Genomic DNA, 17,436 nt, shown 5'->3' on the forward strand with positions numbered 1-17,436 from the left:
TAAGCCTAACGCAATTAAAGCCTTAAACAATGTTTGATTATTCTGAGTCATACTGAAAACATTTTTGAAGCATAAATAGGAAAACATTCCAATGGCCAGACATATAACTCAGAAATATGACAGGATCAAGAAAACCTTTAAATCCAGTTCCAGACCCTTCAAACCAAGATTATTAAAGTATCAGAATCAGAACCAGATTTATCGGCCAAGATTTTAAGCACAAACAAGGAAGTTGACTTCAATTTTACACCTACAGGATAAAAGCTTTAGAGGAAATATATACGTATATATCTGATTGTAGATAGCTGCACTAATCAACCAGCTAATATCACGTTGTTACACTTATGTTACACTAAAAGAAACAGAATCTAAAAATATGTATAATTCTACTAATTAGGCATTTTTATTTAAAAACTGCAACAAAATTGTATGTTTCTTCTAAACTTTGATTTCATCAAAATCAAAATAACAATATATTGTATTTACAAACGTAACTGAGAAAATGTAAATGGTATATTACCGCTAAAGCAACAGGAAGACGCGTTGCTTTATTGTATTACATTTCAAGTTTGCATATAGCACACGTTCTTTTCGGGCTCTGAAGTTGGAGTTTAAAGGAAAGAAACATGAGAGCGAGAGCCCAGGGCAGAAAGTTGGGAATGTATTTTTTTAGGTTTAAAAGCTGGATAAAGACAGATACAATTGGGGGATGACGGATTGTGGGTGATGAAGTTGGATTGTCGTGAAAAGACGATCCAGGTTTGGGAATGAGGGCCCCCGCTGTTCACCCACCTGCACGGATCTAACAAGCTGCAGGAGACAGAGAGGCGTCAGAGTCTCCCTATCAGTCTAACTTTGTCAGGAAATGCCAGCATGCAGGACTGACAGCCCCTTGAGTGATACGACTAACAGGGCACTCGAACAGGACAGCCGCGCTTGAAGGAGTGATAAAGTGCTGTGAAGAAGCATTTGTTCTGTTTTAGCTTTATTGCCTTACTTTAATGTTTTAGATCAACAAACCATTGTTTAATATAAGGCAGAAATAATCTGAGCGTAAATACAGTTTTCATGTGTATGTGATTTTAAATATTCCCCTCTTCCAGCTGGAGGAGGTACAATTACTTTTTCACATAGGGCTATGTTGGTTGCCCCCAAGCATTCTAGCTTTTTTTCCCTTAATAAATAAAATTAGAACATCTAAATAGCATTTTGTGCTTTATCTTTGATATATGTGTTTTTTAAATACCTCAAACACATGTGTGATGGGGAAAAAATCTGTAAGAGGGCCAATTTTGATTTTATTTCAGTGTGAATTTTCCGTCTCTACATGTCTTTGGTCTGACACAGCTTTCACAAAACTGTGTCAAGAAAAACTATTTATACTCCTTAAACTTTTTCACATTTGGTTACAACCACAAAATTCAACATATGACAAACTAACACAAAATGATGCATAATTGTATAGTTAAAGAAAAATGGGGAAAGAAAACCTTCCCAATGGTTTAATAATTAACACTTAGCATTTGTATTCAATTCCCTTTTCTCAGATACCCCTAAATAAAATCAATTACAATCAGCTGCTTTCATATTTCACCTCATTAGCAAATAGTCAACACGTGTGTAGTATTTGTTAGAGAACATTAGTGCACAAACAGCACCATAAGGACCAAGGAACGGAGCAGACTGGTCAGGAAGAAAGTTGTGGAGCGGTTTAGAGCAGAGTTAGACAATATAACAACATCCTAAACTCAGCCACTCACAGAGCGCTGTTTAATCCACAGTATGGAAAGAGAATGGCATAAATGCAATTTACCAAGACGTGGTCGTCCACCTAAACTGACAGGTCGCATAAAGAGAACGTTAATCAGAGAAGTGCACTACGTCCCTCTGCAACCCCCCCCCCCCCCCACACACACACACACACACACACACACACAACCAAATGCCTGCACTCTATTTATAAACCCCCACCTCTGTCACTTCAGACATAACCGATATTCCCGACATAATTTCCCCTCTAAGTGGGTTATTGTTAGCTTTGATTTTAACCGTATTGTCATATCCTCATTTGTAATTTGTTTTGGGTCAACAAGTCTATTGAATGCATACGCAAAAACATTTGCGACCCAAAGGTTTACTCAGAAACATTAGATGAGACATCTTAATGTTAAAAATAAGATGTGTGCTCTGCGAGGCTAAAGATAAGGGTGCATTTTTAAACAAAATGAAATTGTAGTATAAGAGAGATTTTTAGTAATCCAATCAAACAGAAAGCCCCACAGACAAAACATAATGGAGAGGTGGAAGTACGTAACTACATTTAATTTATTCTGGGAATATAAGAAATTAGGTTACACGGCAATAACTGCCTCAGCAATTAAAACTCTAGTGATTGAGTCTATGTCTTAATTTGAGTATCTGCTACCTGCGAGGAAAATGAGTGCATGGCTATGCATAATACATAAGGCATTTAATGGGAACTAATATATAGAAGACATGCACTTTTTCCCTGGATTTTTGCATAAGCATATGGTAAAAAAAAAAAAAAAGAAATGACCTCAGAAAGTGACCTTTTAGACATCCAAAGCAGGTGGAATGACAGAGGAACAAAAGCTGGCTGCAAAATAAACTGCTCCATTAAATTCTTCCAGAAAAATTGTGTCGAAGGTTATATTAGCATAAAAAGCGAAACCGCTCAAAAAGATTGACAGTGCTAAGGAAAAGGGAGCAATAATAGATTCTGTGTTGGAAATGTGGAGGAAAATGGCTGTTTCTAAGGCAAGAAGACGAAAGACCAGCAACTTGCACATCTTGTATCAGCTAGAACATCCAATAAGAGTTGACTATTAAAGACAATTTGTGCAAAACCTACAAGAAATTGCTGCTTGAAATTAATGTCTCCACCGAAGAACTTAGAGACAATCCAAGAAAAAAGTTAAACTGAGCGGTCGTTTTAAGTGGGTTCTGTCAGGCCAAGCATCCCCAGATCTGTCCAACGACTCTGACCCTGTTGATAGCAGACTTTAGTAGAAAGCTCTGAGCTAAATTCCTGGGGATCAGAGACGTTTTGCTCAAGTTCTTTGATCTGCTGGCTGTGAACGGTGGCCAGACTCTTTCACTACTTAACAGACGGAAGGAGGTTCTGAATTCGGTCAGACCCCACCTCCAACCCTGCACAGATAAGCGGGTGTAGACAATGGATGGCAGCAAGCACCAGGCTGGGAAATGAGTCATCTCATTTACTGGAGTTATTATGCTCATACGTGGTTTTGTTGCCATACGAGTGCAGAAAAGGCGAAACTTGATCTGTGTGCACCAAACTGACAACTTCAAAAAGCTTTAGCGTGTCATTGGATTAAGGATGTTGAAATCAAATGACAGCATTTCTACTAACCACCACCTACTGGAAGTGTTGAAAGGATGATTTTTTCCCAAATCTCCAAGGACAGCGGTGTCACAATGAACTAGAGAGGGACCTAAATTAAAAAGTTAGTCTGAGCCTATATTTATTTAAAAAAGGACAACATCGATTTGTCATGTTTGTAGAATATGAATAGATAATCACAGGAAATGTTCCTGAAAAGATCAAAACAAGCACAAAAAGCATAAAAATAGCAATAAATTTAACATAAAGAAATAATTATATGTTTCTGTGTCTAGCCTCTTAGCAACATGTACCTCTTATTTCTAATGAAAACATACATACACACAAGGGTGTTTAAAAAAAACACATACCACATATCCAAATATGCAGTTAATTCACACAGACAAATATGTTTTTTAAAAAAAGCTGCAGAATAGGCAGGTTGCTGTTTCCCATAGATACCAGTTAGCTTGACTTACATACACCTGCTAAAAATATCATGTTGGATTTTACCAGTTGTAGTTCAAAAATATCAGGTGGAATGCCCCAGTGCTGGATGTTTGACTTTGATATTTGATGAAGTAACGAGTCATTAGTAAGAATGTTGTTGATTGTGTAATGTACACCAGTCACCTCATCCATCCATTGTCTTCTGCCTTTATGAAATGGCGCTTTGAGGATGACAGGTCCAGCATGAGCCCAGAATGAGCAGAGGAAAGCTCCTAAGACGTTCTCAGCCCAAAAGAGACACACAGTCCATCCAGCAGGTTCTGGGTGTCCTCATAGTGGGACGTGCCTGGAAAGCCTCCAGAGGGAGGTGCCTAGGATGCATCCTGATCAGAGGTCTGAACACCTTCAGCAGTCTCCTTTCATTGCAGAGGAGGAGCGGCTCTACTTCAAGCTCCCCCAGGACAACGGAGCTCATCACCCTATCTCTATTTCTTTTTTTCTTTTTTTACCACCCTATCTCTGAGATTGAGTCTGGCCACCCTGAGGCGGCAGCTCATTTCAACCGCTTGCCTCCGGGATCTTGTTCTTTCGGTCATGATCCATATGTCATATTGATCAGAGTGTAGGACAGATTCAGACCTTCACGTTTTGGATCACCTTTTTCTTCACCATAACAGACCGCCGCAGCGCCTTCCTCCACTTAAAGCCAAGCATGCATTAAAGCATTACCATTTACCGGATACTCATCGGAGACTAAATTAATTACAAACTGTGCTAAGACAAATTTGTTACAAAAATCTGTTGTCTATAGAGCAGCTTAGGAATGGAATAAATTACCTAAAAACATTAGAGATTTAAAAAGAACACTTTCTTTTAAAAGAGCGCTGAACTCTAACCTTTTACATTAAAGTTTAATTATGTGCATATCATATGATCATGTCAAATTGCCCTTTATGTGTATGAACAACTTCAATTGGACCTCAGCAATATTAGTAACCACTTACGTGGAAACTAGTGGGGATCCTAATAAATAAACAAATAACTGAAGTCAAAGCTAAATAACCGTTTTTAAGATTAGACATAAACGGCTTAAACAATGATTGGTGCAGTTTTCCAAAACCTGCACAGACGATAACTCAAAATCCTTTCAAACTGAGTTTTTCTTGAACACCCATAGTAAATAAGTGGCTGTGGGCTTGAAAGATGCAGCCCAGATTATATGTTCACCCCATGTTTCAACAGTGAAGGACGCATCTTGCATGATGCAGGTTATTGACACTTTGAAAAGCGCAAGATGAATGGCCTTGCTGAATGTGCACTCCGAGGATACAGAGGAACAAAGTAATCCACAAAACAGTAAGATATGCAATGCAGGTGTAATATTAATGAGGAATCTAGAGGGCTGCCTAAAACATATACTTTTGTTTGTGCATACATAAGAGACTATCATCAAGTGCTTGCATTCATCAAAAAGTGTCTTAAATACTAAAAGGGACCATCTAAGGTTAATGTATGGATATGGGAAGGAAACAAAAGCCAATGTGGACTGATAATAAGCTACTTCATTGCAAACGAATACGCTCCCTGCTATATCATGGGACTTTAATTGTGACTGTGTCCGGTGTATGGGGCTGAAGACACGTCAGAATGTTCCTGCTAAATCTGAAATGACCTGCAGCACAAGTGTTAGGATCAAAGGGGACTGGTGAGCAAATAAAGAGCACAGACAGGCCCAATGATTGTTTTTTGTCCTTTAACATAATGTGGAAGGTGAGACGAGGGCAAAATAACAGGCACTTTCTACCAAGGGTTCTTGATCCTAGTCCTCAGGACCCACTGTTCTCCATGCTTTAGTTGTGTCTTTCTGCTCGAGAGGCTGTTATCATTCCTATAGATGTCAATTTGACATGTATTTTATACCTAAACAGCACCCCAAACCCTCATGAAAAAGATATTATCGGAGGCAAAGCCTACTTCTGCTGCATAATTCCCCCTGCTGAATGAAATGGCTCTGAATTTATTCTGAGAACAAAGCAAACTGTTCAGGGTAACAGGATTTCTAGTCCATTTGTCTCTACATCCAAAACTAATCTATCATCTGTGAGATGTGAAGGAAAAGCAATTACTGAGGCCTCATTCCCACCGCAGCCAAATGTGGCCTGGGTCTGATTTTGAGCAGGTCAAGTGACCAGGTCAGATGTTTTAGAAGATTTAACCCTGATCTGATCTTTTTATAGTCACATTCGAGCCACTTCCATGTGTGGTCCTGAATCTGATCCATAGCTGATCTTTTTGCTAGAACCCAACTATCTCTCTCGAAATACGGTTTTACCTCATGAAGTACGTGAGGTTACACCATTGCTGCGGGTCTATGTGAGCCATGTCCCGTTTGAAGTCTTCTCCACAGACCTCCACCTCCCACCGTAGACGGGACTCGTTGCAGAGCCTCCTCTGCCAGGTAACGGTGGGCTCTAAGTTGAAGCTGTCGGAGGCTGTCAAGAAATAAGAAGATGAAACATTCAAAGGCCTTGAGCTGTGTTGTGGGAGTAAATTTGAACAGAAGGGGCAATAGCGAAGATGGACATTTAGGAATGCAATGACAGCTTAACACTGTTCACACTGCTTTGTTCATCAAGAGTTAGTTAATGTATGTATGCATGTATGTGTGTATGTGTGTATGGACGGATGGATGGATGGATGGATGGATGGATGGATGGATGGATGGATGGATGGATGGATGGATGGATGTTCTCACCTGATGCTCCACTCATCATCCAGGTATTAACTGTGGATAAAATGACAGGAAAACACAGATAGATTAGCATTTTAATTTACTTAGAGAAAAACTCCCTAAAGGAGCCTGGTCAGTCACGTACTATGACTTTATGAATTTCTGCTCCAGTAACTCACTGTGGTTACATAAAGATTATAGCACCCTGTTGGCTCATTACATTTTATTTCTGTTTTACACTTTGTTTTGGCACTATTTGTTAGTAAATGAAGTGCTTTTGTGTATATATGCCATAACAAGACCACGTGACCGGAAGTATGATAATGCACATTTGTGAAATGAGTAAACAAGGAGATGCAAAGGGGCCAAGCGAGTCAGCAATGTCCAGCAGAAGTGCAAAAAGAGGTTAAGTAACCCTAACCCTGTAGATCAGGTTGGTCTTCAACCACGCTGAGCTCTCACTTTACTGAGGCTTTGCAGGACAGTCTACTGGATCTTACAGTAGCTGTGTCAATTGTCGCAATCTTGCTTTCTGATAGCTCCACTGTGCTGGCCATAGATGGAGCACAACAGAGTTTATGTCCATTGATGTATATCACTGTTTGTCTCCTGATCCCACCCAGTGCAAAATTCTGGGCTCAAAAAAGGCTAATTATACGCTATCAGGATGAACGCTTGGTGAACATTGTTTAATTTGAAGATGAAAATGTAGTTTTGTGGGTTTTTAAGGTTATAGTAAGTGACTAGGCCCCTTTGGGTACGGTATAGAAAAAAAGCATACCAATAAGAAGATAGATAGCTCTGTACCCTTGAACTTGGTTTAAATTAAGGGGGGAAACATGTTTTAACACTTCCAGCACAGCCAGATTAGCATTTCTTTGAATAGGATTTTTTTTTTTATTTTGTTCTGATGAGAACATATCTGTAAATACTGTTTTTAGTATGTTTTAAAGACTATTTGGGGATTTTTTTTATATATAGAAAATATTTAAGCATCATTAATGATATTCCTGTAAACAGGACATATTTTTGCCTGCTGTTGGACTGTGAAGATATAATATATTTTAATGCATTTGCTAATTTCTATTGCTGGTTGGACAACGTATATAATATACTAACTCTTACATTGTTGTTCTGTTCACCTAGACTTCTTTCTGTGATTAACGACAGCAGCAAAATCAGGTCGAAAATCCTCTTTGTACCTCAGCTGGCTATGAATAGTTGAAAGGACACAACAATTACTTTTTTCAATCAATACCCTTTTAAATTTCCTTTTAATATTGCATTTCACATTGCAGGTATAGTTACATAGTGTAGCCAAACATTAGCTCAGAACGTAGTGCATTTCTTGCACAGACAAGTAATTATGTACAAATTTTGCACGAGAAAATTACAGACATTTAACGAAATAATATCTATTGGAAAAGTGTTCAATAAATCTATAAAATCAACATACTCAGTGCAAGCACATCTGACTTTTCTTATTCCCTGTACTGCAGTATTGGCCTGATTAATTATGTTTAATATAAAAGAGCCTTTATTAGCATGTTCGAACACATAACCCCACAGGGAGCACGGCGGATGCAGGGTGGAGGGGACACGGCTTGTCATTAATGATGAACAAGTCTATCTGTCATGGAGCCCAGCTGTAAAGGTCATCCAGTCACTTGATGGGGGCAAACTACATCTGCAAACTAATTCTGCTCCACTTTGCAGCATTTTTGTGAAAACTTATCAGTTTATATTTTCAATAATAAAAAGTTTTATTCTTTATGAGCCTTTGGATTTTTCACAATGGAGTTGGAACCACTTGACGAGAGAACAGATAATGACATCTCAGTGCCCCTCCGCAGTATTCATACATTCATGCATTAATTTTAAAAGCTTCTAATTTCATTTCTCCATCTCTTTTACATACCACAGCTGGTCAAACACTTCCAAAGAGGCGGATTATGTTGGAGACACCCAGCAACCAGAGTTAAATATAGAGACCTCCGTCTGACCATGCAAGGATGTTTTGGAGGGGCAGTATTTGTGTTTATATATTTCTGTTGTGTGCTTGTTACAACACAATCACTCAACACAAAGGAAAAAAAGAGCAAAATCGAATCATATGTGTCTGGAGAATCTGAACAAGGCAGCGGGATTTTCTCCAAACATGGCGTTTTGGCACATTTTTAACCTGCAGACACTCTCAGAGGCTGGTTCAGTCCAAGAAGAACCCCAAGGAGGAGATGAGTAGAAAGGAGCAGCAAGGAGGTCATAGTGATAAACAATTACAGTAACATAAGCGCAATGCAGGATCCAGAAGAGCAGGTTCCTGAAGTGAAGACTTCAGTTACTCCACTTACAGTAGATTTAAGTACAAATAACAATACTGTGTTCCTCCTTTGCTACTCCATTGAGTGAGATTTTCTTTACGAGGATACAGCCATAAAATCACAAGTAGAAAGTAGTATTTTCATTAAAAAAATTCCCCCTGTGTTAAAATGAGGAATGTAGAGCAACTTGTAAAGTTATACTTTGATATCAGTTTTACAATTAAGGATAAATAGCAAATTAGCATAAAATTACTGTTAGTGTCAGAAACGATTATGCAAATGATTGTGTAGCTTTAGTCTCATAAACTACGACTTTACTCTCATAACGTTACTTATTGTTTTACACCTAATATTGTGACTTTATTCTTGTAGTTTACAAAAAAAATTAGTATTATGGTCATTGTAGATTAAAGAAAATAAATGTATTGGCCACGGAGAAGTAATTTTCTGATGCTGAAAAGTAAAAAAATATTCCGAAAAAAAAACTCTTTCCACAATTAAATGCTTACCTTTGCTATATTAAAACAAGTATATATCTGACTAGAGTCTATCTAAAGTCAGAAACTTTGGATCATCACGTGGATCATCTCGCGACCCCCGCATTGTGTCTCGCGACTCCCGGGGGGGTCCCGACCCTCACTTTGGGAACCCTGGTACTATAGCACTTATGCTTTCCATGTCCTAGATGACTGAGAATTTACACCACTGCTGAACATATTGCATTCTCTGTAGAAACATTCACTTTACAAAATGGATATGCTACATACTTATTTGTCAGTGAATGTAACAATTTCCATAACCAGATGTCTTTATTGCAAAAATAATGATGGAGGAAATGGTGTCCTTACAGCAAAATGGAGTCCTTACAGCAAATGATGTTCTCAAGCTATAAAGCACTATAGATAAAATGTTCCGTGATCATGTGGTATGTATTACTAAAACTAAGCAGTTTGTGGAAATCACAGGTGAGAAAATGATAACAGCAGTGTCCAGTCAAAAGATTCTCCAAAAGCAAGATTCAAAGTTTGTTTTAGATCAAAAGGTCACAAATCCGTCTGCTGCATATTAATATCCAAGCTCATGAAAGGTGACAGTGTCAAATCCATATCCCTGTCCTCTCTAAGAGATTAAACTCCTCCTGCCCTCCCCAAAGAGGGATGAGAGAATTGTAAAGATATACACAGAAGCAAGAGAGGCTTTTGCCATGATCCACTGAGCTGTCAGAGCACAAAGAAAAGAAGTTCTTTGAATTCACTGATCGATACATCAAATCAAATTTCACGGCGATGCACTGCGCACTCTAATAACTGCGGTCTTTGAGACCTTTCGTTTCCGGGCCTCAAAGCTTGGCCCTCAGCCACTTAGTTCCCACAGGTGTCCGCTTGCGTTTTATTCCCCGGGGCAGTGAGCCTCAAGCAGCCAACTCCCAAAATAACTCCTTGTTTTTACCATCCAGCACAAACACAAAAGCTTCCGTCTGGAAAAACCAAAGATCACTTACGTTCCCTAACCAATCATTATATAATAGACTGGGCTTTCAGAAAGCTTTCAACTGCGGGTTGAACACATTGAACGTTTCTTCCTGAGTAGGCTTTAAACTAAAAAAAAAATACAAACTCTTCACATCCTTATTACTGAAGGACAGCAGACCTTGACTGCACATGCTCAATATAAAGATTTCCCAGTCTATAGGTGGTTTTGGATAAATAAGTGGCCAGGTTCTACGCACACACATGCTATTTTTACACTAATAACGCCTTTCCTGACCACTTGAAATAGAGCCTATCATGGATTAAGCTCAGCTCCCCTCGATATAATCAGGCCACTGAGGATTTAGGAACAGGGAAACAGAACGCATGTTAGCATGGAAAGTGTGCAATGTATCAAATTAACATTTTAATAACACATTAGAAAAGCTCTGGCTATAGAGAAGAGAGCTCTATTTTGGTGTATTTTCAAAAGCAATTTACAGAACAGTGATGGAGTCTTGAAAGGCAGAGGCGGGAAAATATAGACATAATAACGCTATCTTAATTAAGTCCTGCGTTCATTATTACAGGAGTCAAAGAATCGGCCTGTTCAGCAGGATTTTCATTAGTTTCTCTGCATGCGATAAATGGTAAATGAGCAAAACACTAACAGGCAGCAATTAGAAACTTCTTGAAGAAAACCATGAAGCAACATTTGAGCACAGCGATATATGCATAATGTGTTGAGCTATGATCATTTAATAGTTGCAGATCCATTAGTTGAATGAATGGTAGTGAGTGAGCTATCAGCCCGACAACATGCTAGTCAAAACGGAGCCTCGGCACAGTGTGTATTAAAGGACAATTAACACAGGCCCAACCTTTAGAGAGAACTGAACAAAATTATAGTTTAAAGGTGTTAGCTGGCAACTTTACCCCTCCTCTTATAATGTCACCCACTCCCTGCTACACCAATTTAGATGAGATGAAAGATAACGGACAGACAAGCCTTATTTTCAGGCAAAGACATCATTTTGTGGGTTTTCAACAGCCTGGCCCCAATATAAGGTCACCTTATCGGCACCATTAGCACAAAGGCAGTGAGTTATACTAAACATTATGTTATAAGGCTGTAATGATGGTTAAACCTGATTTAAAACTGTTGGATTTTACAGTGACAATAAAAACTAAACTTAAATTGCCTGAAATACAATGCTCAAAATATTAAAGGAACAGTTTTTAAGCAGAGTATAATATCAAGTCAGTTAAACTTAAAGGGTAAATCACCCCCAAATCAAATTTTTTTTTTTGGCTAATAAACTGTTAACATGGTTGTCTGATAGTGCTGTCTACATATCCTGGGGATTATTTTTTTGACAATTTACTGCATATTTGTTGAAATACTGCTTTTGTGTCTAAAAACCATCAGTGTGCCGCCCTCCTAAGGTGTAACGGGTGTCTTGCATGAACTTTGAATCAGCATTGCGACTGGTTCAAACGTATTTGTGACGTCACTGACGTGTCAGTAGCTCTGCCACTGTGGGGTATAAAAGCCGCTCCCTCTTCTACCTCCGTGGCAAGTTGGAGTTTGAATTGTGAGTTTTACAATCCTTCCAAATTTTCAGGTAAGCTATTAGCTATTAGCTTAGCACATCCACTTGCACATTTCCTGGTCTGTTGGGCACCGCCTCCTCTCAGCACATTTTTCAAGTATGAGATTGGGTGAAGTAAGGCTCTGGTATGAGGGTGATTTACACTTTAAGGGGCATCCATCTGTTCAGTTCAATATATTGGAGATTGTTAATCAGTATCTGTATCTGTATTGGTATCTGGCACAATTTTTTATTTTTATTTTTTCAATTAAGATCTGTTTTGATTTCAAAGCGATTTTTTAATTTTTCTGAGCAGTGTACTGTTTTTGCACAAAATGCCAGATGAAGTTCACAATAAATTATCTATTAATATAATCTCACTTGGATAGTAGTTTTCCTATGAAAAATGTTAATCTTGCTTCCGTATTACCAAAGAAGCAGTGGTTCAATGCGGTACCGCGCGCGAGCTATTTTTAGAAACACAACGTCACGATGACGTCACATCACGTGGTACGCAGTAGGGCATGCTTGCATAGTCCGCCGCTGTGTCGCTGTAAAAGAGACGTGCGTTACCCTTGGTTTTACTCGGTAAACGACTGCTTTTTCCAAATCTAAGACCATGGTTTTTAAACATTGTTGCTATGGAACGTGCAACAGCAACTCGAGTTACGCTGATCGGCCGCATATGAAGGATGTTTTCTTCAAGACTGCCAAGGAGAAATGTGTACGCTGGGACCGGGGCGGTCGGCCTACACAACAGTTCAACCCGGAAAAAGTTACCAAATTCAAGTACATATGTAGCAAGCATTTTGTTGGAGGAAAGGGCCCAACCGAAGAACATCCTGACCCAATTCCAGCGACATCAAGTCAAGGTAAGAGTATTTTGGTGGCCGACATGTTAATAAAGTAGCGCCTGCTACCATGACAGCATATAGGCTATCATGGTAGCAGGCGCTAACATGATAGCCTGCTACCAGGCTTACTCAAAAACATTTCAAATGAGACAAACATTAAACATATACCCATTCCTGGACGGTGATTGCAAACAACAACAAAAAAAAACGGCCGACGCTGCCTTGATCGCCGCGCAGAAAAAAAAAACAAAGCTTACCGTTCATCAACTCGGCCAGTTTTCCAGTCTTTTTAAGCCATCGAACCTCAAGCCATCGTTTGAGCTGAAGGTTGGTGTGTTCTTCCACAGTGCGACCAGTAATCCGTGCGCCTGGAACATCGTCTTGGGAAAGTTTAACGGCTGTAAAGTCGGTCAGATCTGTTATCCGTGCGTTCTCTCCTGTATGCGTTCTCCCCTGTATGCCCTACCTAAGCGGCAAAAGGGGCGTTGCTCTTGAGACGGTGACGTCACGTGCGCGGTACCGCATTTATTAATTATCTGCTTTTTGCTGCGGAATCTGGACTTTTGTCAATCATTTATTTTCCTTGTTCTGAGTGTAACCTATGATACAATTTCAAACATAACACAACTATTGACAGGTTAGCCGGTATTAAGACCACCAACATGTCCTTGAACTAGTTTAAATCGTATTTCTCTGGGTTCACTCATTTCGTCCACATTCTTCCAGTCCAAGCCATTTCCAGTCAGATCTGGTGGACCTCAGGGCTTTGTCATAGAGCCTGATTTGTTCATAAATTACCTCCTTCCTCTTGATCACGTTATCTGGTAATCCAGAGTCAATTGTAATTCCTATGTAAAAACACTTATAAGTATCTCAAATAAACCTCTTACTAGAAATTGCGTGATGACAACTAAACAGATGTCATCATCATCCGCTCAAAAAGCAGCATAATAAAATATTATGTTTTTTCAGCTGACATTGACAACTCAATATTTCTTTCCTTTCCTGGGGTCAAGATTGTAAATGTCACTTTTTACAGCACCCTATCATTTTCTAACCTGACAACAGCCAGCTGCATGTATCGCTCCGCCTAGCTCCACTCACATACATCTGGGACATGGCTCATTGAAAGTGATTTCCCCAACCAAATTTTTGGTCTGGCCAATCAGGACGCAGGGCGGGTGTTTCATGGATGTGACGTAGTGGAGAAGCCACCGTGAGATTCCAACAACAATGGCGGCTCGCATCGAGGAAGCAAGCGTTAGCATTGATGCTGCTATTTCTTCCGTGTTGTCCAATCTATCTGATATTGTTTTATTAAAAGAACATCAGAGAACGCCTCTGAAGGCTTTTGTTGGTGGAAACCATGTTTTCGCCCTTCTTCCGACCGGATTTGGCAAGTTTTGTTTTCCGGGGCGCGTACGCGGACGCGCAACGCGGACGCGCCCCGGAGCGGTTAGCGGTTAGCGCTAACCATATTAGGAGGCCTTTAGTCCTCAACGCGGTCGGCCTGGGATCGACTCCGACCCGCGGCGCTTTGCCGCCTGTCTTCCCCCCTCTTTCTGCTCACTGTCAATAAAAGGTGTGCCACTACAGTGTTTCCCGCAGGAATTTGCTTATGCGAGGCAGACCGACTCGCATAAGGGTGGACGACACGTTTTCCGCGGACCGGCTCGCGGAGCGGGGGGGGGGGGGGGGGGGGGGGGGGGGGTTGAGGGACGACACGTTTTCCGCGGCCGCCTCGCCAAGATAGCGCTGCGGGAAACCCTGCACTAGAGCCGCAAACACATACAAAAAAAAAAAAAAAGGGGTTTTCCTGCGTCGGTCTCACAGCGTCACGAGTTAGCTTCGGTGTGAGTGGTTGAAATAGCACGTCGATAAAGATGACAGACAAGTGGCTTATCCAATCATATGCAAGGATTTTTGATAAGGCCCAGCCTTCAGTAAAGGCAATTCCTATGGAGAGGTCCCAGATGGATGTGAGCGGAGCTAGGCGGAGCGATACATGCAGCTGGCTGTTGTCAGGTTAATCATTTTCACCCACATAAGGAACACAAAAAATTTAATATATTTTTATCCCTATGATGATAATCCTACCTGTTCATACCTCACTTCAAGCAACACTGTGTTCCCGTCTATGGACTGGTCACATCATGTCTTCACTGCAGAAATTTCCCTCTCTTTGGTCTCTCACATAATATGAGTCAGAACATTAATTGCTTCACACTACGTTATACATAATCACAAGATCTCACTCCATAAGTCACATCACTCCTGTTCTTCGGCCATTTCATTGCCTACCAGCACATTATCACGCTACTCTCCTTTGAATGTGATTATTTCATCGCTCATTAATATCTTTCTGATCTGTTGCACATTCTTGTTTACTGGCCTGATACCATGTGGTCTTCACCTCTCAGCCGTGCTGCTGCCGGCTTCTGAAAATCCCTCCAGCCTGACCTTAGCGACTCCAACTCTAATTCTCCCTTACTGTAGAAAACCTCCCACAGAAAGATTCAAGCCACGATTTGCACCAGTGACCTACTCTCTGTCAGACAACCAACTATAGCTCTATCTTCCCCTTTGAGTTGTGCAAGTTTGTTGTTTTCTCGGTGTGCACTGAAGGGCATTTACACTCATTGTTTTTAGACAGATGTCTCTGGGGTTGTTTACATGGCCATTGTAGGGATACTTATTTGCCACATCTCGTCCCGTTTGAGCCTAATAATACCCACTATTACACATGACGAGGGGTACAATTGTGCCAAGTTTTATGCCCATATGGGGCATTTATAAACTACTGCTAGTAGAAAATAAGGGGGAACCTTTATTTTACCGTTTATGATTAAGTCTCTTAGATGCTTCCTGTGCTATCCTTCAGAAATATTCAGTTATTTTAGTTATGTGGTTTGCACAATTCAAATCAGAAAGGCATAACAACCCGAGATAAGATTTACAAAATAAACAAGTAGTTAAACAAAAATTCAACATCAATAAAACAGCCACAAAATTGGTGAAGAAAATGGACTGAACACAAAAACTAAGACAAAGACAGACAAACAGTGTCACTACAAAGGTAAATATTGAGATATGTGAGTTAGGAAACACATTTGGAAGTTATTTCAAGATGTTTATTTAAGTTAAGCAGGAATCACACATACATATTATGGGAGATGTAGGATAAAACAAAATAAAAATATAGAAAAAGGGGATAACTAGAAACATACTTTGGTGATATATATTTTTTATTTATTTATTTATTTTTTTGCCATTGTGATTAGTAAACTTTTTCCTGTTTTTCCAGTTGAGCGATATTGTTTTCTTGCTGATAGTCAGGGCTACGAGCAGGAGTGTTGTGATTTGTTTTGAGTTTATATTTAGTTCTCCCAGATTGCCAAGTAAACAGACGGAGAGGGATAGCAAAGTGTTGTGGCCAAGGAATCTGGATCGTTCGGTGGTTATTTTTTCCAGAAGTTTTGTATCAATGGACAGAGTCAGAATCAACGGCGGCAGGAGGGGGTACATGGGGGGTCTTAAGATCCCCAAGAAAACGACCATGACCCCTCTTCCAATTATAGATTCATACTTTGTGGTTGGTTGTTTATCTGATCCACAGTCAGATCAAATGGCTGACGTGGCTTCATGACTGCTCTGTGTGCTCTCATGTCTATCAAACTGGCCCTGGATCTGCGTCACAAGTCTGGTAGAAAAAGCATTCCCATGGACTTCCAGCTCCTTTATCGTGCAATTTGATTGGTCGGATTACAAGCTGTGCGTTACTCGGGCTGTTGGACAGGCTCTAGCTACAAGGAAAGAGTAAACAAAATTGACCGCTTTATTATATTTATTACTCCACCATAACCTGACAATGAGAGAAAATAAAAAGAAGGCTGGAAAAATGGTTGTTTGCACCTCATTTTCCGCAACAGCACAACTATACGTAGGGATGGACTGGCAGTCCAGGGCTGTCAGCCTGCCTCGTTCATTACTTTAACAGGAATACAATAAAGAGCTAATTTCAGTGCAGCCACAGAGCCAAGAAGGGAGCATGGTGCGTGTGTGCATATAGGAAGAGGTGGCATAACTAGTTAGCAGTAAAACCTGAAAGCTGATCCAGAATGTGCTGATTGTGAGTCACAATAAAATGACAGTAAAAACTCTTGATTCTTATATTCACCAGCAAGAAATGAGGTGGAGGTTTACTGTAATCAGCATCAGCAGGATCCTCTGAGGAACAGAGCCTAGAGGGACTTTCCCTTCACCTGATATACAGGTAGACTGAAAAGCTCTAGCTATGATAGAAAATCAGAATCAGAAATACTTTAATACTTTAAAAACAACAGGAAACCTCTCTGGGAGCTTCTAACTGGATTTGCATCAAGATTTGAAAATTGCATGGTGTTTGGTAAAGGTCAAAATCAGAATTCCTGAAGTAGGTAAAAACATTAGATGGTCATTTAGATCACCACATTACTTTCATTCCTGCAGGCAGTCAGTTTCTCTGCTGACAGAAAAAAGGTTTTGCGCAATAAACTTGGAAAAATATAACCCATCTACACAGTAAGTAAAAAACGAGCCTCCCTCTTCTCCATCACATTTTCTGTGCCCATTCAAAGCATCCAGCTCTGGGTTGTTTAAAGGTGCAGTAATAGAAG

General features: G+C 40.0%; 1 protein-coding gene across 1 annotated transcript in view; it reads right to left on the minus strand.

Moving 5' to 3' along the window:
* The window catches only part of LOC105918327 (receptor activity-modifying protein 3), a 52,373-nt gene that overhangs the window by 12,914 nt on the left and 22,023 nt on the right, over positions 1–17,436 (minus strand). The window contains exons 2-3 of the mRNA XM_012853392.3: positions 6,570–6,599; positions 6,147–6,306 (exon numbers count right to left, since the gene is read on the minus strand). Of these exons, the coding sequence (XP_012708846.2) occupies positions 6,147–6,306; positions 6,570–6,599 (190 nt within the window). The remainder of the gene's footprint in view (positions 1–6,146; positions 6,307–6,569; positions 6,600–17,436) is intronic.

This window comes from Fundulus heteroclitus, chromosome 21 (genome assembly GCF_011125445.2).
Source record: "Fundulus heteroclitus isolate FHET01 chromosome 21, MU-UCD_Fhet_4.1, whole genome shotgun sequence".
Lineage (NCBI taxonomy): Eukaryota > Metazoa > Chordata > Actinopteri > Cyprinodontiformes > Fundulidae > Fundulus > Fundulus heteroclitus.